The following is a 25,608-nucleotide window of genomic DNA, read 5'->3' as shown; positions in this document are numbered from 1 at the left end:
TAAGTGTGTCACATGTGTTTGCTAATGTTTAAATCCCAAATATAGAAGTTGTCCAGAATACTTGAGGCTAGTTGTTGATCCTGTTCATATGTTAATCTTTTCTGTGGATTATATAGGCGGTTCTTCAGAGAGATGCCAGGCAACGCCCTGGATAAGAAATCAAACTACGAGCTACTAGAGTAAGACTGTGTTATGTCATGTCATGCTGTCTTGAGTGTATGCTTCCAAAATTTTGTTTATTTTGAGGTAAATTAGTCCAAAGAAAAATGTTGTGGCACTATTCTTTCATTTCAGGAAAGATGTTGGTTTGAGAAGGTTTTTCCCCAAAAGCCTCCTTGATTCCCTTAAGGTGAGATTAAACTAGTATAATTATCTAAACCCACTTAGTGACTAACTGTCTACCCACTTCCTGGTAACAAAGGTGTCAAAGCACAAATTGCATCTGACTCCTGCTTAGTGTATCAGCTGAGTTAGAGCTGACAGGCCGTTTGGCTGACTGGCAGGGAAACAAACCCGATGACTGAAAGGACATTTGGCTAAATGTCTGATCAATCAGATTGTCTGGAATTAAGTTAAACTTCCTGTTGTCACTCACAGTGGGGCCTGTCAGTCGTGTGCTGTGCTTTTCTTGGCTTGTTCTCAGCTATTTCCCAGAAAGCCCTTACTCTTGTAAGTGTTATGTCCTTCCCCTTTTCTCTCTCTCTATCAGCCGAAGGCTCTTCGTAAGCAGATCCAGCAGACCTTTAAGCAGTTTGCTAACCTCAATGATGAACAGAGCATCCACAAGTTCTTTGAGATACTTTCTCCCATCTACCGCTTCGACAAGGAGTGCTTCAAATGCGCTTTAGGGGTAGGACTCTCGGTACATTGAGATAATGTTACATGTAAAAATCAATAATGACGTGTTTTTAATGTATAGCCAAAGTCATTAGGTGGGAGGCTAGAGCTTCTTTATCATGCACAGGGTAGTGTTCACTTTCACAGTTAATTATTTCAGGTTTTGTAGTGTCAGTATTTCTTCTTATTGCTGTATTTTCTGCAGCAGTTACTTTAACTTCAAACCTAACTCTGTTATAAATGCCATTAGACATCAAAAACAGAGGAGTATATTAGAGTTTTTGTAAATTTGTGTAAGTACACAATGTGATGAAATATGAGCTATGTGTCAAAATGTACATTTCTGCACTGTGTCTCTCCTCCCCCTCTAGTCTAGCTGGGTAATATCAGTAGAGTTAGCTATCGGACCAGAGGAAGGAATCAGCTACCTCACAGATAAGGGCTCAACGGTGAGTGTACACACAGACAACTCACCACAGAAAGTTAGCATTACTTCTGTATTTTTCCTGTCTCTTTAGAAGAGTGTACTGTGTACTACTGTATACCTTAGGTGTAAGGTCACAGTAACAGTTCACCATACTGCCCTCTACTGGTTTGCCTCTTTTCTTTTCTTTTCTTTTCTTTTCTTTTCTTTTCTTTTCTTTTCTTTTCTTTTCTTTTCTTTTCTTTTCTTTCTCTCATCTCCTCACTTGTCCAAGTTAGAATAGGTCTGTAAAGACAGTTAGATTGGAAAAAGTTAGGAAACAGCATGCAGATCACAGTTAGATTGGAAAAACAGAATAGTTTTCAGCATTGGGTTAAGTATCTTGCTCAAGGACATGATTATAGTAGCCGGGGAATTGATCCACCAACCTTCCAGCTGGTAGATGACTTGCTCTACCTCTAGCTGTAATAACATTACTAACTGTTATTGGCAGTAAGTAAAAATACAGGAAGTCATTGAAGAATATATAACTAATGAAAATTTATTTTAAAAAGCACCAATCTGAGACTACAAGTGGAAATTTTACTTTAATATGTTTTTTTTTTAATCATAAATGATCAACTTCACATTTTGAGCAACAAGTTTATTTACGCTTCTTTTGCTTTAATGACTCGATGCGTTCTGGCTAACGTGGACTCGAGTTCTTCCAATTCTAGTATTTTAAGAAGTTCTTGTCTCTCTCAGAACCCCTTAAATTATTAATGGGGTTGAGGTCACATGCTGAAAATGTCTGCTTGTTTTGAAACCAGAAGGTTTAGCATATCTCTGAGGAATGGAGTGCCACTTCGCCCTGTTCAGAGGGTGGTCAGTAAAACGCCCTCAAAGTTGAATTTTGACACTCTGTGGTGTTCTTCTCTATATTTTGTGTTTGCTTTAGCACCAATGTTTTTAGATTTAACTAAAACTAAACTAAAAACTAAAATTAGCATTCTAGTTAACAAAGATAAAAACAACAATAAACTTTTCAAAAACAACCTAATATGCTTTTGTTAGTGGGAAAACTGAAATAAAATAAAATATATAGAAACAATAGCCTTAGTTTTAGTCCTTGTTAATTTGTTATTACAACTTGTCTTGAGCCTTTAATGGACATGTTTATTGAGACTTATTGAGATATTTACAAGAATGCGAGTCAACCTTTTTCAAAACGTTATGTCTTTTTATTTTAATACCTACACTGATATTCCTAAATCCTACCTCTGGTGTATTCTATACATACAGTAATATTTAAAAAGACTGTTAAAACAGTGACACTAAAACTAAACTAAACAAACAAGCCCACTCGGGAAATCAACTGAAACTAAACTACAGACAGAAAGTCAAAGCTTAATAAAAATAGTAACCAATTAGAAAATACACAACTATAATAACTCTGTTCAGCACATCCTTACGACACCATGCCTTCATGCAAGTAGGCCTACGCTGTGCAGCTAAAGTGAGGTACTGCAGTCATGTCACTCTTTTGATTATTGAGTAAATACTGTAGGAGTTTTTCCAATGGTAAACCAAGCGTTTGTTGTGTTTCCCCTCCTGAGAAAAGGTTTATAGACCTCAACTCGTGCAGACGAGATGAGTACCAGATAATCTTCTTTCTGCACTACTCTTCTGATTGGAGTCTTGCATTTTTTTTAATATTTTAAAGGCAGTGTCTGTTATGAAGTTGCTTTTCTATCTGTCAGTGAACCAAGCTTGATGTATTGATCTTCTGATGTTGTGGTCACTTTGTCTGTACTTTGGATACAGCTGCTAAAGTTTCTGTAAAGTGTTTTAGAGTGCTGTGCACAGCCTCCTTAGAGACCTTCTGTCTAGACATGGTTTGACACTGAGAAAGCTCCTGTTTGCTTAGTGCAGCAGTCATATTTTTGACACTTTCACTTAGTTCACATGCCATGTGTTTCACTGATGCTGTGCTTCGTAGTAAGCAATGTTGGAAACTTGAGGTAGACATTGCGTGCCATACAATCCAGTGCTGCAAGCTGACTGACATTAATTTTCATTTTTGCTTGAAACGTTACAGGATATAATGCAGAATAATTTCTTATAATTCTTATGCTTTAAATATCTAAAGATTCTTTTTGACTATTTCCAGATGTATTTAATGACTGTGCATCTGCCTTTGTCTCTGCAGCCCACACACTTAGCTAACTTTAATCAGGTGCAGTCCATCCAGTACTCTGCTTTGGAAGAGAAGGACAGGAAAGGCATGCTGCAGCTGAACGTGGCCGGAGCTCCTGAGGTAAAAACACACACCCTGTATACTCTTCATCTGGCTCTCTGTGTGTGTTACAAAAATGTGGTTCAATGTGAAGTATAACCTATTGCTGTTTAAATTTGAGTTACACCTATTTGTATGCGTTTCCTCTCAAACATGTGGCTCATTTAGATTCTCATTGAAAATGCATACAATGCAAAGTCTTGATGCCAATAAGTGGATGTTGTTTTCCTGCTTGTGTTGGCTGCTGATGAAATCACACTTGTCACAGAGATTATTTCCATCCAGCTGATGAATGCTAATGTCACTGTTTACTTTCTAAAATAGATTACATATAGAATTACTTAAACATAATAGTTCAAGTTATATTAAAACGCATGAAAAACTAGGTGAGCTGCAGGAAAAAGGAGAGGAGCCTGAGTTTCATATTGACTGTGTGTTTGCAGCAGGCTTACAGAAAACGTATCGCTGCCACAGTATTGGAGCAGGGATATGTGTGTATCTATATGGGACTGTGTGTGTGTGTGTGTGTGTGTGTGTGTGTGTGTGTGTGTGTGTGTGTGTGTGTGTGTGTGCGCATGCACTAATAGGAGGCCTTATTCCTAATAAAGCCCTCGTTGTGTCACTGTGAAGCAGCTCTCTGTCCCGTTCTTACACTAATCCTTCTGTGGGTGTGTGCGTATAGCCCCTCACTGTCACTACAGCATTGCTGACTACGGCAGAAAACATGGCCGACTTGATTGACGGTTACTGTCGGCTCGTCTCCTCAGTTACTCACTCCTTCATCGTCAGGGTCCACAAAGGTAGGATGTTCAGCTGTTCAGATTTTATATTATAGTCTAATGTTTCACTTTTTTGTTGTTGTTGTTTGTTTGGGTTTTGTATTTTTTGTTTTTTTAGCTTTGTAGCAGTAAGATTGTGCAAAGATGATGATTGTGGTCATGTTTCTATTGTTTCTATCCTAACAGTAGCTTAAAACAAAAAAAGCAAACACTGTAAATAGTACCGCATTGAAATTGCTGTCAAGTCATCTCTCAGACTGAGGTGGAGTCTTGATTGTGACTAGTGAGGCTTTATGCTTGTCGCTTTGATTAACCAGATGGTGTCTGGCTAGTCTTTCCTAAAAATAGCTATGGCTACAAAGAAATTGTGAAATCATAGCTCTAGCATGAAGTCAGTCTGCTCTGTGACCAATTAAATTGTGGATTTTGTCTCTGCAGAGGGAGACAGAGCTCTGCCATCTATACCAAAGTAAGTCTGCTAATTTGTTCTATGCTCGTTGAGGGCTGTGTTAAGTGAAAACAAGCTGTCTTCTTCCTTCTTTTACCAGTGGAGCCTGTTATCTTTTCTTTAATTGACTGAGTGGTTATTATGGGTTTCACGCATTTTGTTATGACTCTGAAACTAAAGTGAGCATAAGCATGTCTCAAATCCATGAATTCTTGAATTGCTTATAAGGTAAATATAATATTCTCTGTAAACTTTAGAAACTTATTTGGTTTTTAGTGTTTGACACTTGAAAGCAGCACACATGACAGGATGTGGGAGGATTCTCCGTTTCCTTCGTTGCGCCGCTGTCTTCGTAGCTGCAAATAGCAGCTCATTCTGTCTTAAGACAATGTGAGCCAAATCCCCAAAATAATTCTCTTCTCTCTGGTCCAGAGTTTCAAATCATGAGAAGCGGATGGAAAAGCGGATGGACGGAGTGCGAACTCGAGCAGTTTGCGTCTCAGGTATAAACCCCCCGTCGTGTTTCCTCTTGCTAGCCAGTCCATTTCTCCTCTGTCACTGTGCTTCTCTGTCCTCTGCTCTAAATGTCATGAATGACAGTGACGGCTAAGAGTTAGATAAAGGGTTCACAGATATGTGTGCGAGTGCTGTTTCCACATAAAGCCTCATCTGTGTGCGCAGTGAAGAGTCCTTGTCTGGCCAGATGTCTTCGTGGAGAGCTTTAGTCACTGTCACTCTGTCTCTGCTCAGGCTGTCGACTGACCTCAGATTCATTCACGTGTACTTAAAATGACATTTTAAAAAAGACCTTTTAAAACCATTAACGGTAAAACTAATGCTTCTCTCCATGTTTCTCCCCCGGTGTTTGTGTTTCATGCTGCTTGTGGCTTCTGCAGGTCACATTAGTGGCGATGGTAAACTACATTTTCTTTAAACCTCCTTCATTAGTAACAGTGGAATTCCTGCTCTGTATCTTCATTAAGGCTGCCGTATGTGTGGAGAATATCTCTCTAACTCTCTCTGTCCCTGCTCGACTCTGTATTAGTTCTCTCCATGACTAAACCTGTTTTTCTTCAGCTTGTTTCTCTGGAAAGAAAGAATATTTCCATCCCTCCCCTTTCCTCTCCTCTCTCCCCCTCTCTATTGTTCGTGTCACTCCTGGTGTGAGGCCACACTGTAGTACACGAACATTTCAGTTGTTGTGCATGTGTTTGGAGTCGGGTATGGTGACGGGCTTTTGGAAAGGTAGTTCTTTCTGATCATGGTGTTTCTCTTAATGTTGCAAATTGCAGTCTTTGTCTCGGTGAAGGTGTGCTCACTGGACTCAGCTATTTAGTGATGTTGGAAGGTCTTAGACATGGTGGCATGTTATACAGTTAAATCATTGACACAGAGGACTTTGTAGTGATTTTTAGATGCGACCTTGTCATCAGCTCAGAACTTGTTGATTTGTTCTCGGCTCTTTTTCTCATCCTGACTTTTCTTTGCTCTGCAGAAACAGACGACTATGCTGAGATCATAGACGAGGAGGACACCTACACCATGCCTTCGAGTAAGTAGACATACGCTGATACACGTACCCATAAATGTTGTGGGCAGCTAAAGTGACAAGTGGAGAGGCAGTGATAGCTGTTTGTGTCTGCGCTGATCAGTGGACCGTGTCAGACTTATATCAGAGGCATTTTATAGAGGGACTTTGTTTACACTCTGTCTACTTCACAGTTTCTTTTTGTTGATTTGATTATAAATGAAGATTAAAAGCCATGAACAGGCATGTTGTCTGAGTGTGGTGGCATTTTAGATGAATTTTGGAGTTAAATTTGGATGAGATTAGAGTCAGGAATCTCTTTGCTGTATCACACGTTCACTTATGGAAATCTTTGTATTTTGTTTAATTTGTCTTGGTATACGGTACTATGCAAAAGTCTTGAGCCACCCCTTCATTTGTGTATACTTTGCTTTGAAATTGGAAAATGGGAGCAGTGATTTATTGAAACATACATGGAAATACAAGTTTTCAGATGGTGCTGCATGGTGAAAAAGAATCTAGCAATACTGGGTGCTAATGCAGCCCATGATGACCATATATTCTGCAAGCCTGAATACAGGATTCTTCCTCATCTTCTCTGTCTGCTTTCCTGTCTACTCTTCACTACTACACTATCTAGAAAAAAAATCAACAACAGTTCACATTTGGATTCATCGCTCCATCAGACCTGTTGCCACGGATTTTCAGTCAAGTTCCTGAGTAATTTGGCATACCTCACCCTTATCTCTGTTTCCCTTAAGAATCTTTACAGCCATCCTTCCACTGACACCATTTCTCACGAGGCTTCAACTTAAGGGTCTCATGGATCTCTGAGGTTCTTTACTTGCTTTCTTAAAAACTGCTCATCCGCTGTATATGCTTAGGCCATTTCCTTTGTCCTCCACTTGTTTCCTCAAAATTTTTGAAGTCAGACTGCACACCATGCCAATATATGCAAAGTTTCTGGCTAACAGCTCTTTTTTTTTATACCTCTCAAACTGTGTTATCGTTGTCATATTTGACAGATTCAACTAATAAAATGGGAACAGATTTTCTGTTTTGTAACAGATCAAGTTGTCTTTTTGTGTAAACACAACACTGGCTCATCCCTTTAGTTGGGTGCCTTTTTAAGCTTGAATCATTCATAGGTCAGACCTTCAAAAAGCCTGGAGAACTAATGCCCACATTTTAATAAAATAAAATAAAATAAAGTAAATAAAATAATAAATAACCCAGACAAGAAAGTCTGGATGATTGGAAGCACAATGTAAAGAAAAAATGGGTAGCTCAAGACGTTTGCACAATATTTTATTCTTAAATAGCTTACCTAGCACCTGAAACTAAATCAAGTCACCTTGCAGACCTGATGTAAAGATTTCTTTGTTTGACATAATTTTAAAGCATGAATTTGTGTGCACTTAGATATGTTCCAAGCGGTTTTTGATCTGCTCAGACTCCTGTGTGAATGATCACATTTTCCGTGGTCACATGCAGTAATATTATTTAAAAGGGGGAAGCCACTTTGACCATATTCTGTGTGTATTTTTACACTCGAAGTCTATATTTATTTTCACGAGTTGCCACAAGATTTGGCAAGAGCCGCAGCTTCCTCAGATTCTTTTGACGTATTGTGCGCGCATTGTCTGCATTTTTAGTGAACATTTACGAATGACTGATTCCTCCCGTGATAGTGCTCAGTGTGAAAGGCTGGTAATATTTTTAGTATGAGACATCAGCGTAGGCGTTTGTCTGCCCTTGTGTGTCATACATGGAGGCTGAACAGTTCTTTGCATTAATAAAAACATTGCTGAATAAATGAGAAATATATATGAAGAGGTTCTGCTGTGCTGCTGTTGAGCGATGCCTGTGAACCAGGCTTAAGACTCATGTTAAGCTGAATTAGGTCCTGTGTGGCTGTGGTGAATAGGCAGCATAAGAAGGCAGAGTAGCCGGGCAGTATCAACTTAATGTGGGATGGGAAGATGGAGTGTATTTTCTTTTTAAGCTGTTTTGACAAATTGCCTGTTCAAGCTGCTATAAAATGTTGCCTGAGTATCGTAAGCACTCGTTCCATGTAAGCAGAATGCAGCTGAATCCCAACATGGCTTTGCTTTTTGATCATTCATAAATTATAGTTTTGTAGTTCAGTCTTCTGGACTTACACATGTAAACACAGAACCGAAGAAGTAACTACAGCAGCAATGCTTTTTACTAATCTCAAAAAGCATTGAAACATTCATTTGCATCAAAACTGCAAATGACTCATTCAGCTTTTTTTGGTTTTTTTCCCCAAAAAGGTCAAGTTCAGATGTTTATGTTGGGACTTGGGTAGTTTGAGTGTGCTAATAAGTATTTTGGTTGTGTTAATAGCAGGTTTCCAAGCAGTTCACTATTTGGCGAGCAAGTTGCTTGCTTTGTAACTTGCACCTTTCTAATATAGCTAGTGATGACCTCTGCTGTGGGGTTGTAGGACCTGTATGCTATATCACAGCATTTATTTCTAGCCAGTGTTGCTTTAATTATCCACCAAGATCTTGTACTGACGATGGACGAGTCGGACTGGCCCTGAAAGTCTTCTCCAGCACATCCCAAACATTGTCTTCAGGGTTTAGGCTCGCTCTTTCCCAATTTGATACCAGTGAATCCTGACATTGTCAGGTTGTTCAGTAGATCCAGCTAACATCATTGTTTGGGCACATAATGTTGCAGAGCCTACACCTGACCAACTGAAGCAGCTCGAGATCATAACAGTGTGCCCACAGACTTTCATAGTAAGCAACACAATGACATGATGGATGGATCTGCCTCTCTTTTTACCTTGATGCACCCGTCACTCTGGAACAGGGTAAACCTGGACTTATTAGATCACATGACCTTTTTTCATTACTCCAGAGTCCAGTCTTTGTGCTCTCTACCAAACTGAAGCCTTTTTTCAAATTAGCTTCACTGGCACGTCACTACCACTGGTCCCTTGAGTTCTCTTCCCGTTGTGCGTGTGGAAATCCTCTTACTTTCACTTATAAACATCATTCAAGATTTTTTTTTCTGACCACATTCCTCTGGTGATGTTTCACAGCTGTCCTTCCAGGTTTTAATATGTTGAGCAGTTCTTAACCCAGTTTTAGTAGTTTTAACAATCTGCTTGAAGCAGGCAAGGAGCTTGACCCTAAAACTGAGTAACAGCTTTTCAAAGACCCCGGGATGTTTTTTCTGATATGGTTTCTTAAGACATTAAAAGCTACTCAGTTAAGGTTAAATAGAGTTAAATAACCTGTCAGCCACCAAAAGTTATGAATCACTGCAGCAGTTATACAGTGGAAGGTTTTTATCTATTTGTCTTACCTATTAGTTATTTAATGTGATAACACTGTTTCTGACTTACAGTAGCACTAATCCATCAGCATCACTGTTACACTCACACTCACTGCAGCTGTTAAATTAACACTGACCTAATTAGTAGAGTCTCCAGTAACAATATGTGGCTCTCTGTACTCACAGCTAGCTATTTCTGTCTCTTATCACTAACCCATTTTCCCAGAATACTATGGACTAGATCAAGGTAATGATTGAAGAAGTACCATAACTCTGGTTGTACTGTGATGGCACTTTGACTTGGTGGTTGTTGTGACCCTTTTACGTTTGCTTGTGACTGAAAAAAAAAAAAATCAGAGTTTCTGTCTGTACCCTCTACCCTGTTGATTTGACCCCCACCTCCTCCTCCTCCCCCCACCACCAAACACCCCTCTGCTCATGTGTGATGTGCTGTGACTTTCTGCTAAACTGGTGGTAGCTTCAGAAGTGAGACAACCCAAATGGACTTGGATCTTGTTTTTGTCTGTGTTTAAAAGGTGGAACAAATTGAGAATGAGCTTACGTTACTCTGCAGAAAAATCAATAATAATATAAACAGTCGACCGCTGTTAAAACCCTATTCACTGCTCAGAGTAACAGAAACATGGCAGGCGTTCAGAAATATTTTTGTAACCAGGCAAGTTGATTCAGAGCATCCTCCTTATTACAATTTTTGCCTGGAGGAGTAAGTGCAGTGAGAGGGACGGCTTTAAATAGATGCATACATTTATACACTGGAACATTTTAAACCCAGACTACTAACAAACAGGATAGTCTTACTGCATTATTTAACACTGGATTTTTAAAAGCGTCAGCCACACGGGTGACATTTAGAGGCAGAGAACAGAGCAAAGGCAATAATTAGGGTTCCCTTTTTTTGTTACTGTATCATGCAGCCTGTTTCCGCATTGAGGTCATCGCTGCTACGTTTTACTACCCAGCAACTTTTGTCTCTAAAAGTCGCCCATGTGCTTGAACAGCAGTGATTGTCATAAAAGTCCAGAGGATACTGTAAAGTGACCTTTATGGCTTCATGTGTGCTTTATTCATAAGCTTATTACATGGACAAAGTCAGGTCAGCAGTGTCATGAGCAAACTTCAGCTTTCAACAGCCTGCATCTCACAGACCAACCTAAAACAAAATATTAAAAAACATATTTTTACTAACCACGTTTGACAGAAAACACTCAGATTGTTGAGCTGCTACAGTTCCAGTGATCTGTTCTGTGTCCCGAGCAAAAGCAACAAAGGTTTTCTATTAGCCTGTGAGCCTTTAGAGAGTTTTCACCATATACCACCTGACTTTATCCATATTACATTTGAATCAACATAGAAATTCATGCTCATTGTAATTGGCTCCTGTTTGTCTGTGTTACATGGCATGTCTGGCTGTAGTTTGCTGATGCTCTTGTTGCATGCTGTTGATGGTGAGCTTGTTAAGAAATTCAAGCTTGTCAGAGTAGGTGAGATTTTTGAAATATTGCATCTGACAGAATTCAATTTATTTCCATGGTGCAGTCTGAAACTAACCTCAAACATGCATATTTAAGCTGTTTAACCTACAGATTTTTTAGACAGGCCGTAAATACTATAAAGTGCTCTGACAAGCTTGGTTAATGCAAGCCCAGTGTGTGGACATTAATCTGTGTATGTTTTGATCTGAAGGTTTACTCTGTTCATTTTCATCTGTGTGTGTGTGTGTTTGTGTTTATTTTGTGCATCCAGCGCGGGACTATGAGATTCAGCGGGATCGTATCGAGTTGGGACGCTGCATAGGCGAGGGTCAGTTTGGAGACGTCCACCAAGGAATTTACATCAGCCCGGTACGTTTGTTGTCTTTGCTCTCTCGTGCTCTCTCTGCACAGTCACTTTCAAGAGAGGCTAAACTGATTCAGTCATATCACAGTAATGACACACAGCACAGTCAAAGCAGTTGTACCAGAGAAACATAAAGGGATGGTCTTGTATAACAAGTTTTAATAGGTAACAGTATTTATTTTACAGGCCCTTTATTGAAAACTGCAAACTGTTCAGAGTTTGACTGTGATGTCTGTGGAGCAGACAGTGAATATGCTGCATGTTGGCGCCTCTGTTGAAATGATGCTGATTTTGCTTCTTTGGATGTGTTTCTTGCAGGAGAACCCAGCTCTGTCTGTGGCAGTGAAGACGTGCAAAAACTCAACATCAGACAGTGTCAGGGAAAAATTTCTCCAAGAAGCACGTAAGATGCTGACCTGATGGCAGTAAAATCGTAGTAGCCTCTAAATAGTTTTTTTTTTAAAGTTTCTTTTGGGGAATTGTTTGACCCCTCCCTCTTGTGTTTCTTACAGTGACCATGCGTCAGTTTGATCATCCTCACATAGTGAAGCTGATGGGAGTCATCACTGAGAATCCAGTCTGGATCATCATGGAGCTCTGTACATTTGGAGAGGTATGACACTAATAAGAATATATGTAAGTTGCATCTGTGTAAAGCACAGTTACATCCTTGTGCATGTGGTATGTGAGCCCTGCTGTTTTCTATATTTGTTTAAAAACTGGAAACTATAAATTAGATCAGAGTTTTTGAGACTTTACCTGTAACCCTGTTGTGTGTTTGTTTAAGAACAGATTGAGAGCAGTACGTTTCACAGAATTGCCGGACAATAACACAAATTAAAAATCACGTATAAAAATTTGTATTTAATTTCTTTTTTTTTTGCAAGATGGTTTGATAAACACTTTCCTGTCAGTTATTTCATACCTCACATTTCCCAGGGTTAAATATTATGGGTGTTATACATTAACTCATGTATATGCTTTCTGGTTTGTTTTGTCTTTGTGTTTCGTTTCAGCTTTATTTATATAGTATCTCCCTGTGTGTTTTTCTACACAGCTTCGGTCGTTTCTTCAGGTGAGGAAATACAGTCTGGATCTGGCTACTCTCATCTTGTACTCTTACCAGCTCAGCACAGCGTTGGCGTATCTGGAGAGCAAACGATTTGTACACAGGTAGGAAAGAGCCATACAGAAATAATATAGCAAAAAATTCACAATTACTAAATAAATATAATTCCAGTAGGTGGCGTTGTCACCTACTGGAATGAAACACTGTTGTTCTGTCAAAAAAGAAAACACATGTTAGATATGAATGCGACCACTGAATATGAATAGAAAAAATTATATCAGTGTGTTTTTCTCTTCCTCTAATTCCTTTTTGACGTCTCCAGGGACATCGCAGCGCGGAACGTGCTGGTATCAACGGTCGACTGTGTAAAGCTGGGAGACTTCGGGCTGTCGCGATACATGGAGGATAGCTCTTATTATAAAGGTATGTAAAAAAGCATCGCCACCTTTGTCTTACTTTCTTTGTGTGATCCGGCAGAGAAAAGCTCCATTATTATTCAGAGCAGACCTGATCAGTGAAGTGTGACACAGTTTTCTTCATTTCTGTTTTTCAGCATCTAAAGGTAAATTGCCTATTAAATGGATGGCTCCAGAATCCATCAACTTCAGAAGATTTACTACAGCCAGTGATGTCTGGATGTTTGGTATGTTTTAAGCCTGTGCTGCTTCAGTTTTGTCCCGTTCCAGTCTGCTTCTGTTTTACCCCTCGCTTTGTGTCTTTGCTTTACGACCCATGTAGGCGGCTGTCTCATTTTCACTAAAGTTATTGGTCTTTCTTCAGGTGTCTGCATGTGGGAGATTCTGATGTATGGCATCAAGCCTTTCCAGGGTGTGAAGAACAACGATGTCATAGGCAGGATAGAGAACGGCGAGCGACTGGCTATGCCCCCTCAGTGTCCTCCTACTCTCTACAGCTTGATGACAAAGTGTTGGTCGTACGATCCCAGCAAGAGGCCACGCTTTAATGAACTTAAGACACAGCTGAGGTCAGTGGCGTGTGATCTGAGAGACTGTGTGGGACTGTGTGTGAGGCACTTTGAGTGTGGATTTTCTGCAAATTGATTTTTTGTTTGAATGCTTGAATGAACTATGCTGCAGGAACCTTAAACCATCATTACTCAATAGACACGTCTCAATTAAACCCTAAAGAAATTAGTGAAACAGTCATAAAAACAATGACATAGTCAGTTAAACTTCAGAGATCAAGATAACAAAAACAAAACAAAAATGTGATTGGTTTTGGCGGTGGCCACAGACCATTCAGGTTACAGGTAGTCCGGCTCTACCGACATGGTACATCCATATGTGTCATTCCGAGAAGGTTTGTCTCTGAGCACAGTCTGAAATCTGGAACAGATACCAGGAGGGAGGTTGTTACAGGGCCGTCAGCAGCAGGACTGGTATTTGCTCCTTTGTGCAGGGAGGAACAGGAGGAGCAGAGCCTTACAATGACCTTGAGCAGGCTACTCCTGAACAGACTATCTGAATCAGAATGAGAGGATTGGACTCCATTATGGTATCATGAGGGCTCAAAGTCTTTTAGCAGGACTTGTGCTCAGAGCCCAACAGCATGCAGATCACCAGAGAAGATCAAAATGGCAGGTTTACCACTGGCACCACTTCTGACAGATGTAAATAAGTCTGAAGATGGCCTGGTGTTGTGCTGACTACATGTTACATTCCATTCCGTTAAAAAGTCACAAAAGGTGTCGGTGTAAAAGAAAAAAGCAGACGTGGAGTCAGAATTCTTAAATTAAAAGGTTTTATTATTATTTTTGTTCCTAATTAAACTGAAGGAAACGGACAAGTCGCTGTCACCTTTAAAAGAAAGGTAAAAAAACAAAAACAAACCCAAGAATTGGTCAATAATCAGAAAAGTCAAAAAGGTTAAATCACCAAAACACACACATTTGCCCACAGAGCAGGAGTAAGCAGCCACCACACACAGCTCACTAGCTGCGAAACAAAAATGATCTGCAGCTCTACAGCTCCCCTTTTTCTAGCCTTAAATACTCTTACTAGAGTAGTACTTATTAGAGTAGACTCAGCTGTACAAAAAGGGTGGCACCTACGGCAAGAGAGCTAGCAGTCACATCTGTATAAGGTCAGAATCCAAAGAAGCACAAATATTTGTATTTCAGATCCACCAGTATTTTTTACCCAACTTCATGTGTACCATTGACGTCATCTTTAGTAAGCTTTGGTTTTAATTGTGTTGGTGAAGAAAGCTGAAAAATGACTGCAGTGGCACATTTATTTTACTTAGTTGTTACATTATCGTATTAGAAAGAGAACCTTTATGTAAATTTAAATTGCCAATTGCCATCTGGATTTATAAAAAATAACAATAGGTAATCTGAATACACTGAAAAGGTAAAAGTACTTGTATGTCATTTATAGGTGAAAATGTGCTGTGAAATCCAGCGGATGTTTTTCTGTTCTACTTTCCCATTGGTCTGCAAATTGATACCATAGGTGTGTCTATTAAAGTTTTAGAAAAGTTCAAATCTCAGTGACCTCAAGATCAGAGGTCAAGTTTTCTGAGAATCGATTGAATGCTATAACTCAAGACATCACCTTTGATTACCATAGCTGCAGCTTCATGGAGGCTGAGGAGTACCACTGGGGCCGTCAGTATTTTTACACTTGCTTGACAGCAGGTGTCACTCTCAGTCTGTTGTAATCACGGCAATGTCACAAGCAGTGGGACAAACAAGGAAACGCTGTAGATGCACTTTTGAAAGTCTGAAACATACTGTGGTCTTGTAGTCTTCTGTTTTTCTTGATGACTTAACATTAGACCAAAATGAAATATTAACCACAGACATTTTCACAGGTCAAACTGTGAAAATGTCTGTGCGTGCCAAGAAAGATTCTTTGTTCATTCAAGTTTAGTTTATTTTTTTTCTGGCTTGTTTAAACAAGTTTGTAGGTCTTGTAGACTAGTTTTATAGGTAACATTTGTATTCCGGCATACACCCACTGGCATTTCATTAGGTATGCTGTACTGCTGGTTTGGAACCCCTCTGGTTTCAAAACTGTCTTGATCTTGATGGCGTTCAACAATATGGTTCAAGCACCCATCAGAAGATGAGTACACTATGGTCATAAAAGGATCAACATGGGGGCTCAAAGTGTGCCAAGAAAATCTCCCCACACTATTACATCACCGTCAGCCTGAATCACAATACTTTATAAATCCCAGAGACAGTAATGAAATATTACAATCTGTTACAAAGTAATAAAATATAACAAAATGTCTCTAATATATACAAATACCTCCCAGTACATTACACAAAGTTAAATATATATATAGTTGACAGTGAGGTGCCTCTATAGATACAAGGATGGATCCATGATTTCATGTTGTTTATGGCAGATTCTGATCCTGCCATTCAAATGTTGGCAGATTCATCAGACAAGGCGACATTTTTCAATCTTGTATTGTCTGATTTTGGTGAGCCTGTGTGAATTGTAGCCTCAGCTAACAGAAGTGGCACCCAGTGTGGTCTTCTGCTGCTGTAGCCCATCAACATATTGCGCATTCAGAGATGCTCTACTGCATGCTCTTGTTGTAACGAGTGCTTATTTGAGTTAGTTTTGCCTTCCTTTCAGCTCAAAGTGTCTGGCAATTCTCCCCTGACTTCTGGCATCAACAAGTCAGTGAAAGATTTTTTCAAAAGAATATTTTTTCTTTTTCTCACCTTTCTGTGTAAACCCTAGAGATCATTGCACGGGAGATCTGAGCGGACAAACACATCCTACATATCAACTTTCCTCCTTATTCTGATGCTCAGTTTGATCTTCAGCAGGTCATTTTGGCCATGAGTCCCTAAATCCATGGCTCAAAGAAGATGAAATGATGCAGCTGTAAAAAACCATACAAGCAACAGAATGATAATGCTGGTGCTGATGAAAGTGAGGGAGGAAGAGAGAGGAACCAAGTCACCAATCGACAGCCTCCATGGTCCTCCTTCCCTGAGTTTATATATATGCACAGACAGCTTCTGCAACCAATCAGCACTAAGGATAATAGGATAATAGTATTAGCAAGTATTACAGCTTTTCTTATTTAGTTACAAAATATAGTGTTTACATATTTTCACATACTATTTTTTAATCTATGAGAGGATATCCAACTGACAATATTAACAGTCTCCACAGCCTAACTGAGCGCACACAAAAGGGTACGCTTTCCTGCTCAGTTTGTAACTCACAGCCCAAACAAACCTGTTCAGGTATGAAGCAGGGTGCACTTTGCATTCTGTTTGGGCTGATGACTTTATGGCTGCCATGGTAACAGAGGTGTGATGCTGACAGAGACAAGTAAGCAACTTCAGTCATGCCTTGCCTTGTTAGATGATACATCACGGCTTCGTTACTAGATTTTCCCTGGAGATGGTTTTGCAAGGATAGATCGTAATTTCCGCGAAATCCCGGGCATGTTGCGATCAGATAAGGCAGTACCAGACATCACTGCTGGTAATTTAAAACTTCCCCGAGTCCAAGCCCCAGACTAGTGTGTCACTTAAAACAGGAAGGCTCAAATATATTCACAAGCCAGATAATCCTGCAGTTTATCAAGACATTACATTTGCACAGTCTCAGGTAGAGGGGTGTGCCTATAATCTGATCACCATGTCAGCTGTCATCATCTTCAGGTACAGTCAAAGAAAGAGACTGAATTTTATAAGCCACCACGTGCAGAAAAACAGCCACACAAACAAGTTGAAGTCAGTTATTTAAGCTACAGTATGTTCATGCTTTACAACACTTTTTAAGACCTCTTGCTCGGCGTTGTGTAGCAGATCAGGGGCTTCAGTTCGGTCAGCTTTAGTTTAATCTGACTCTTCTACTACTACATATACAATAAATACTACTATAAATTAATTTATAATTAATTTTCCGTCAGATGAATATTTTCTTTCATTGTGTTACACCGTAGGGTTAAGTAGAGGCCAGTAAGGACGATGCTTCACCCAGCCGTCGTTACTCAACAGTTCATAATCTTTTGGCATGAACAGACCTGCAGTTTTTTGGAAGCGATGCTTCAGTATTGCCCCTTATGGGAAATGAAAGAAATGGATTATGAGATTAGGAAGACTGATATGAAACTTTTATTAGAGTGCAGTCTGAACCTCTAAAATCTATAAAGACGATGCTTGGTATACATATTCATTTAAGTAATATCCTCATTGTTTCTCGTAATCATGACATTGGTTCTGCAAGTGTTACCTAACAATAGAACATGCTGCAGATAGAGTTCAGCTTAATGTGTCAACATTGTTTCGCCTTTATTTTTGTCCTTTGCATATAGTCTACAGGAAATTAGTCTTTAAGAGAGCCATGAAAGGAGTCTGCAAGCGCTGCTATCAGTTATTTAGTCTAGACAGGCCCTCCCTAGTCATTTCATGAACCCTTCATGACAGCTAAGCTTCCACAACTGACTGAATCCCTCCTGACTAAACATATTACATTTAGTTTGTGTATCTTATAAATTTTAAGTCACATTCTTACTGTGTGAAACATGTGGAGCATGCAGCAGCAGCGGAACAAGATGCCATCATTGTTTCCTTCAGCGTGCACATTCTCTCTCTACCTTAACCTTTTTTTAACTCTCTTACACAGAAACAGGAAAATGAGAGTGCATATTTAACTCCTGTGGTTTTATGAGTTTTGCTTAAAACCAGCATGACTCACACCTCACATTCCACCTCCACTTTTCTCAGTGTCAGCTCTCCTGCATCTCCTGTAATTCTGCTTCTGTTACGCTCTCTTTTCCACCTTTTCCAGCCCCCCCGACCTCTTTTGCTTTTTTTTTTAACATCTCCTCCTTTTGGCTCAGAGCAAGTTGGAGGCCTTCACGTTGCAGAAATCCGCTCGTTACTTTGACACATGCTTCCATATGTTTGCGGTTGTATGTTTTAACAGGGTGAGAACATAGTGTGGAAAAGTACATGTGCAGTGTGGCTGCTAAGCTGGCAGAATTAAGTGCATTTATTCAAATTGGGATGGCTGAGAGCGAAGGAGCCCTCGGTGGGCCTCAGCCAGTGTCTTGGTTACCAAGTCAATATTGACCATGTTCGACGTGGTCACTGGCTATTAATAGGAGAAAGTGGAGCCATATAAGGTTATACGATTTGGTTTACTTTCAGTCTGGCTGGCTTTTATATCATAATATCAATTATAGGTCCCTGCTGCCAAATATGCAACTCTCAGCTACTACTAGTGTGTGTGTGTGTGTGCGTGTGCGTGTGTGTGTGTGCGTGCGTGTGTGTGCATGTGTGTGTGTTTACACAGTGTGCAGCTGCCATGAGCTCCAGCTTACCAAAGAACAGAGGGAGAGAGAGAGTGAGGGAGAGAGAAGACAGATAGAATTAAAGAAGAATGGAAAAAGCCGAGCGGAGTTACTGCAGCGCTGCACTCCTCATGGTCAAAGCTAGCCTACGAAGATCAGATCGCGTTATCCCAGCAACGAAACGTATCTGAGCTAAAACCTGTTGATTCAGCTGCAACAGAGCAGATTTATGTTATCCTGTATGAAGAAATAGGCATTGTGATTCTAGTGATGCTAATACACTCTGCTGTTCACGGTGACCTTCAGTAAAGTATCAGTGCTGACTGCTGTCGGGCCATCATCCATCTAGTGGCTGCTTTAATTCTTCCTAGGTGCTCGGGTGGATGTGGACACTTTTTCTTTTTTTCTAAGGTAGAGTATTGTATGATCTCTTTGCACTTCTATCTCATTTGACTTTTCTAAGTGTTGTGATGTCAGGCTTTGAGAACTTTTTTCATTTAGCATATAATCAGCTGTTAGAGAAGCCTTTCTTTGTATACCTTTGACCAGGGTTGTTCCTCTGGTATCCCTCTTTGATGCTCTTTGACGTTTTTGTCTTCAGAGTTTCAGTCTGAAGGCTTATTGACAATATTTCGACTCTGCTATTTAAGCAAATTTTTTTTTTAGAGAACTTGGCTCGTTCACAAAAGCATAAATATGCTGTGACAGCAGTGACTCCTTTTTGATGGAGGATTTAAATATGGACTATAGACTTTACTGAGCAAAGTCTCACACTCAGCAAGTCATCATGATGCCATATGTATGTTAGTATCCTGATAATCTTCAGTCGTGGTCATACTGGTAGCCCTCAGGTGAGAACTAGAGTACGTGAGATTAAGAGCAGGGTGTTGCTCAAAACCCTAAGACTATGTAGTCCGCAGGGCCTGCGTAAATTAACTGAGGAGGCCTTGTTATTCCAGGTGGTGCAGTGTAGGTGGGGGTAGGAGATGGTCTGTGTTGATGTTGCCAGGTGTTGATGGTATTGCTGTTGCATGTACGTGGTGTCATTTACTGTTCAACTGCTAAGCAAGACTGGCAGATTCATTTGCTGACTGCTTACATTTAAAAAGAAAGCACACACATTAAATATAAAGGCAGAGAAAGACTGGGAATTCAATCCACAGGCACTCACGAACAGTTAAGTTGTTTTGTTTAGTTTTTAGCAAAGTAATTGTGTGTTGTATCTGTATTTGTTCATGCTGGGATTACTACTGTTTATTAGCGTGAAGTAAAAGGTACTGCCGAAAAACTGGCACTAAAGGATTTGGCTTTATCTGAGATCTTTAGCTGAGTAAAGTAAGGATTGCCTCTACTGTAAGTTTAGATAATTATAATTAATAATAGGTTTTAAAGCTTAATGATCAAGCTGCTGACTGTCGGTTCACACAAGTCGATGTTTACGCCGTGTTTGAGTGTGTCTGAGGGATCTTGAGTGTGATGGAAAAGCAGAGCAGACTGGAGACTGACTCGGGCAGGTGCAAGGACGCGCAAACAATCGGCAGGGGACAACAGAAGAGGAACAGCGTAACGATGCTGCTAGAAATAGCGCCTGCCCTTGTTGAGGCAAGGCGAGCAGAAAGAGCGTGTGGCAGTGCGGAGAGGGTGCTGTGCTGGGTTGTTCAATAGAAGTTCAGTTTTCTGTTTTGTAAAAAAAAAAATAAAAAGACAAAACCATCTGCTCTCCCTCTGGGATTCGGGGCTTGGCTTCGTCTAACTGCAGCTTTCCCAGGAAACGGGTCAGTAATTTTATCGCTTAAATTCAATGTGGTATCTTTGGCTACACTAGACCTAAAAATGTTGGGTTTGGGGCGTGGGATGTTGCTTAAACCGTAAGTGATTCAATCCATTCTTAAGCAATGCGAGTCAATGATTAAGTGCTTTAGCGAGCTGGCACAGTTGGCCAGCAAAGAACTGACAAAGACTGAAAATTGAGAGACGGTGATGATTTTTATTTGGCAAAAGTTCTAATAAATTCAATTTGTTGTGTTAGAGTAGCCGGCCCGATGAGAGTGATTTATGTGGGATAAACTGGGGGGGTAAAAAGAAGCAGCAGTAGGACATTTCATAACAAAATGATATTTGATTTTACTCTCACTTAAATAGTTTGTGTTTGGAGAGTCTGTACAAACAGAGTGCAAGGAATGCATGAATTTTAGTGGGTACACAGCGCAGTGTAATAAAACTAATACTGAGGACAGTGTGTGCCTTTTAAATGGGGTTCACAGCGAGTTTTCATATTTACAGGAGGAGGCAGAAAACCACTTAAGCCAGCAGCATGCTTGTAAAGAATCGCCAGTGGGGAAAGACCCTAAAAAGTGGAAATTGTGTGTTAGTCTAAGAGCATGCATATGAGTGGAGATAAAATGTCTACACTGAATGCAAAAGCCTTTTTTTCTGCAGCAGTGGGAGTAACTGTTTCATTTACATGCCTCTGGATGCTGCACGTGGATGGACATCATCATTATTCACAGTTAAATACCAAGGCCCTCTGTAACACAGGACTGCATTCTAATAAACAGGCTCAAGTGTTTGTTATCATATTTGTGACAGACTCACCCCTGCCTATTTACATATGTGCTTATGCATCATTGAGTGTGAGTGTATGCAAGTACGCTGCTGTTTGTTTTTCTTTCTTTTAGCACAATATTAGAGGAAGAGAAGGTCCAGCAGAAGGAGAGGAACAGGATGGAGATGAGGAGACAGGTCACTGTTTCGTGGGACTCTGGAGGGTCTGATGAAGCACCACCAAAAGTAAGACACTACCACACCACATGTGTTTGTCTGTCTGTGCGTTTGTGTTCGTACGAGTGCACAATGGTGTTTTCCGTGCTGTTGACACCCTGATCATTGCAAACACTGAGTGCTTTATAGCCGCAATTATAGACTTTTGGTATTATTTCTTGTGGATTTGTGATGGGTTTGTTTCCAACTTGTTGTATTACCCAAATATCTAACTGTTAAGCACTGTTAAGTCTAAAGAGGAAAAATCAGCAAGTTTATGTTAACACTTTTCACATGATGACTTGTCAGTTTGCAGTCAGACGAGTCATAGCAGAAGTCAAAACAAAGAGATGAGAAAAGATTTGAGCTCTTTCATACAGACTTTTCAAGGAGTGCCGTGTGTGTGTGTGTGTGTGTGTGTGTGTGTGTGTGTGTGTGTGTGTGTGTGTGTGTGTGTGTGTGTGTGTGTGACCACGTCCCTCCTCGTAAAAATGCTAACATTAAAAAGGAAAGAATGGATTAACTTGATTTACTCTTTGATTTTTTATTTTTCTTTCTACATTCAAAACGCCGTTTGTATTTCAGTGATGCCAGAGTTTCCTATTATGCTTTTTCACTATGATGATTGTGATGACTGTGCAAATGCATGACCACAACCAAACCCTGTTACACAAGACAAGAGCAAGAAGAGGAGAAGACTTTTTTCTTTCTTCTTTTCCTTCTACTTTGTCATCATCCAATCTGAAAACCAGACTTGTCTCTTATTTTTTCTCACAAATGCTTTATAAACCGTTCTGTTTGCAAATCCATAAACCCAGCCCCCGCCTCAACTGCTACCATTACTCCTCACAGCTTGTTGCCCCAGCTGCTGGTTGCTTTACCCTCACTTACAGCCTTATGCTACCCTGCTGTTAGCATCTGATTTAATTGTTTCCTTCGACTGCAATGAAAGCCAGATGTCTAGAGCAGAAGTTCATGAGATTGAGATATGTTTTCTTTAAAGGGTTAGGGTCAGGCTAGTTTTGTTTGCCAGTAAACAGCTGGTTCATTGGCAACATAATGAATTAAAGCTGTTGGTTTGGGAATCTTGATGCATGCTCAGTCATTCAGGTAAGGGAATTCAAAAAGTTAATTCTGTTCATCTGGACGTAGTGAAGTCAAGAAGTGAGTTGGATGAGCAATAAAATGTTTCTGCTACTGAAAACGCTACGTCCAGATGATGTTTGGGTACAATCTGTAAGCTTATTTGCTGCATGGCTTAGGATACAGTTGTGTACATCTCTGTCTATGCTTTATCTCTTCCTGGCTGTCACACTGTGACACTTTTATTTCGACATGTTCCTCCTCTACCTTTGTGTTTCTGTTTGCAGCCCAGCCGCCGTCCCTCCCTGCAGCCCACCTTCAATATGGATTGTGTTTCTGCTCCTTCTCATCTTCACTGCCATCAAAAACAGTGCTTTGCCTCACAGCTTTCCCTCTGCACTGGGAGCCCTCATCCTCACCTTCCCACTCATCCACTCAACTTATCATCTCTAAAATGCCTGCAGCACTTTTCCTCTTCTCCCAGCCCTCATCCTCAGTCACCCCCTCAAAACAGCACTTATTACAGCAGCTCTTTGTCTCCCCGCAACCCAATGTTAAATACTGAACTCAAATCTTACTCCTCCCTGTTGGTTCAGGATCAAACTAACGTCTTTTTTCCACTTTACACACATTTGGACAGCCTGTCCAGCAGCAGCTGCCCACGAAAGACAAATCCCCCTACTAACAGCCACCTGCCACCTTCTTCCCATTCAAAGTCAAACAACACCCACTTCCATCCTCGGCATTTCTCTCCTTTCCTTTCACAGTCCAGTCCCAACTTTAACTCTCTGCCCTTCAGCATGTCAAATGTTTGTCCCCACACCCTCCATAGCATCCAGCCCGAGTCCAATTTTGATCTTAAGACCCTGCAGTTGCACAGAAACAGCAGCTCTCATACCCACCGTCAGACTGATCGCAGTACTCCACTCCAACTGCACTCTGACGCCCAGACATGCTGTCCTGCTGTGCAGCCATGTGAGAAGTCCCCACTCCTACCTCCGGCCCCACACACAGTAGCATCTGCCTGTAATCTGGCCTCCACCCACCTTCACCCATCCAGCCAAATGTATAACCTCCCCATAACTACCCACGTACCTTTTTCCATCCTCTGCTCTGAAAGACCCATGTCTACACCATTGAAGGCAGGTGGTGTGCTGCTAAACTACACTAAAGCTTTTTCTACTAACAGGAACAAATGTGAGTGCATGTATTTAAAAAAAGAAAAAGAAAAACGCTGCAACAGTCCCATTAGTGATGCATGTTGGGTAGGGTCAGTTAACATTATTTTATGTTAACATTGATTTTCACCATCTAAATTCCATTTTCAATATAAAGTGGGATGAGAGTTGCAGCATTTTTTAATACTCTCCACTGAGAAGTAAAACTCTAATTGTGATAATGGTCTAAAGATTATTGTGCAGGAGGGAGTTTTTGGGGTTTTTTCCAGCGGGTTTATGCTAAGCCTGCTTGCATGCTTTGTTCTCGCAGGACTGGCTGTTGAAACGTCCTCTGCACTCTGCGATTGAATGCAGCCACTTATATTTGTGTTTGCGTCTGTCGGGCATAGTTTTGACGTGTCCTCGGATTAATGCACCCTATTTCTGGCTTGTTCAGGAATGCCTTCAACGAATCCTTAATCCACTGGGCTAACACTGACTAATCGAACAAACATGACACTTCTGTGGAGTGCATGTTAAATCAAAAAACACAAATATCTGATCAGTTTCAGTGACATGAGCTCAGAACATTGTTTAATAAATTATCTTCACACTAGATGGAACCGAAGTCCAGAGGAAAATGTAACACAGTAACACACTGTGATTAAATACCCTCTAAGTATATGGGTCTGCTTATGCATTGTACTATATCACATTCCTTTATTGCAGAATATTATTAAATCAGGTTGTCTCACTGAGATCTTTTTCAAGTGAAATATATGCACAAAAGATATTCAAAGTTTCTACTAATGTTTAGATGAACATGTGAAGACAGTAACTATAAATACCAGATGAGGGTAAAAGGTCTGTGTGTGTCACATGTGTACACTCTGTCACCTTCAACTAGGTGGTGGTTGGCAGCCAGTAGTAGTAGTAGTACATACAAGCTCTAGGCAATCCTGTTTTCAGGGTAAAAGGTCAGTCTTCTTTCCGTATTCTTTCACATATTTTCTGTCTTGAAGTGTATGGCTTCTTGTAAAATAAATATATATGGCTACAATTTCTCTAAAGGTGAGAAATCAGCAAGGAACAGCCTTTCCCATTGGCCTGTTTGGCTCTTTGCTGAAAAGTTAAATCCTCACCACAACCAGGATCAGCTCCTGTTAATTGACATGATGATATGTCCTCCAGAGATCGAACTGGGGAACTTTTGTTTATTAGGTTAATGTGTGAATCACTACACTAAGAACAGCTTTAATCACTCCTTTCTTGTGGAGCTTTGCCACACTTGTAACAATGCATGTCTCAAAATTATTGATTTGATTTAAAAATAAATAAATAAAAATTCCACTTACTGTTTTTCCAAAATGTGCTGTGCAGAAATTGTACTTTTAAATGACATACTCTGTTCAAAGGTGTAGTAGCTGGATTTCAGAACCTCTGAACCTTACATCAGCAGCATCTCAAAGCAAAAAATCTTGCATTTCAACCACATCTATCCGCCCTTCTCCTTTTTTGTTTCATTTAGATTAAAGAAAATAAAGAGAAGAGAAGCAAAAATGTTTACAGGCTATCATACGGAACTGAAATGAAAAGAGTGCATCTAAATTTGGTAAATAACACGAAAGGCGCACTAGCCGAACACTCGACTAAGAGTGTCCGATCTCAAGGTTTTTGGAAAATGTTACAGTTTTTGTAAATTTGCCTCTGTACAACCAACACAGTGGATTTCAAATCCAGTTTTAATTCAAGGGATTTAACAAAATATTCCTGTAAATGTTT

At 40.2% G+C, this 25,608-nt stretch overlaps 1 protein-coding gene across 6 annotated transcripts in view; it reads left to right on the top strand.

Moving 5' to 3' along the window:
* The window catches only part of LOC116329849 (focal adhesion kinase 1), a 65,323-nt gene that overhangs the window by 23,636 nt on the left and 16,079 nt on the right, over window positions 1-25,608 (top strand). For 2 of the 6 annotated variants that reach the window (XM_031751995.2, XM_039619800.1), the window contains exons 7-24: window positions 117-179; window positions 295-349; window positions 710-850; window positions 1,209-1,286; window positions 3,450-3,557; window positions 4,219-4,336; window positions 4,754-4,784; window positions 5,196-5,266; window positions 5,660-5,677; window positions 6,259-6,315; window positions 11,368-11,465; window positions 11,779-11,863; window positions 11,973-12,073; window positions 12,518-12,633; window positions 12,852-12,952; window positions 13,083-13,172; window positions 13,310-13,514; window positions 21,505-21,616. In XM_031751995.2, coding sequence (XP_031607855.1) covers window positions 117-179; window positions 295-349; window positions 710-850; window positions 1,209-1,286; window positions 3,450-3,557; window positions 4,219-4,336; window positions 4,754-4,784; window positions 5,196-5,266; window positions 5,660-5,677; window positions 6,259-6,315; window positions 11,368-11,465; window positions 11,779-11,863; window positions 11,973-12,073; window positions 12,518-12,633; window positions 12,852-12,952; window positions 13,083-13,172; window positions 13,310-13,514; window positions 21,505-21,616 — 1,648 coding nt within the window. Of the gene's footprint in view, window positions 1-116; window positions 180-294; window positions 350-709; window positions 851-1,208; window positions 1,287-3,449; window positions 3,558-4,218; window positions 4,337-4,753; window positions 4,785-5,195; window positions 5,267-5,659; window positions 5,678-6,258; window positions 6,316-11,367; window positions 11,466-11,778; window positions 11,864-11,972; window positions 12,074-12,517; window positions 12,634-12,851; window positions 12,953-13,082; window positions 13,173-13,309; window positions 13,515-16,826; window positions 19,238-19,294; window positions 20,602-21,504; window positions 21,617-25,608 lie in introns of those variants that run through there. The other 4 variants (XM_039619803.1, XM_039619799.1, XM_039619802.1 and 1 more) reach the window with 3 other exon arrangements.

The sequence above is a fragment of the Oreochromis aureus genome, linkage group 11, assembly GCF_013358895.1.
Source record: "Oreochromis aureus strain Israel breed Guangdong linkage group 11, ZZ_aureus, whole genome shotgun sequence".
Taxonomy (NCBI): Eukaryota; Metazoa; Chordata; class Actinopteri; order Cichliformes; family Cichlidae; genus Oreochromis; species Oreochromis aureus.
The sequence above is the reverse complement of the archived record's forward strand: the minus strand, read 5'-3'. Positions and strand labels throughout refer to the sequence as shown.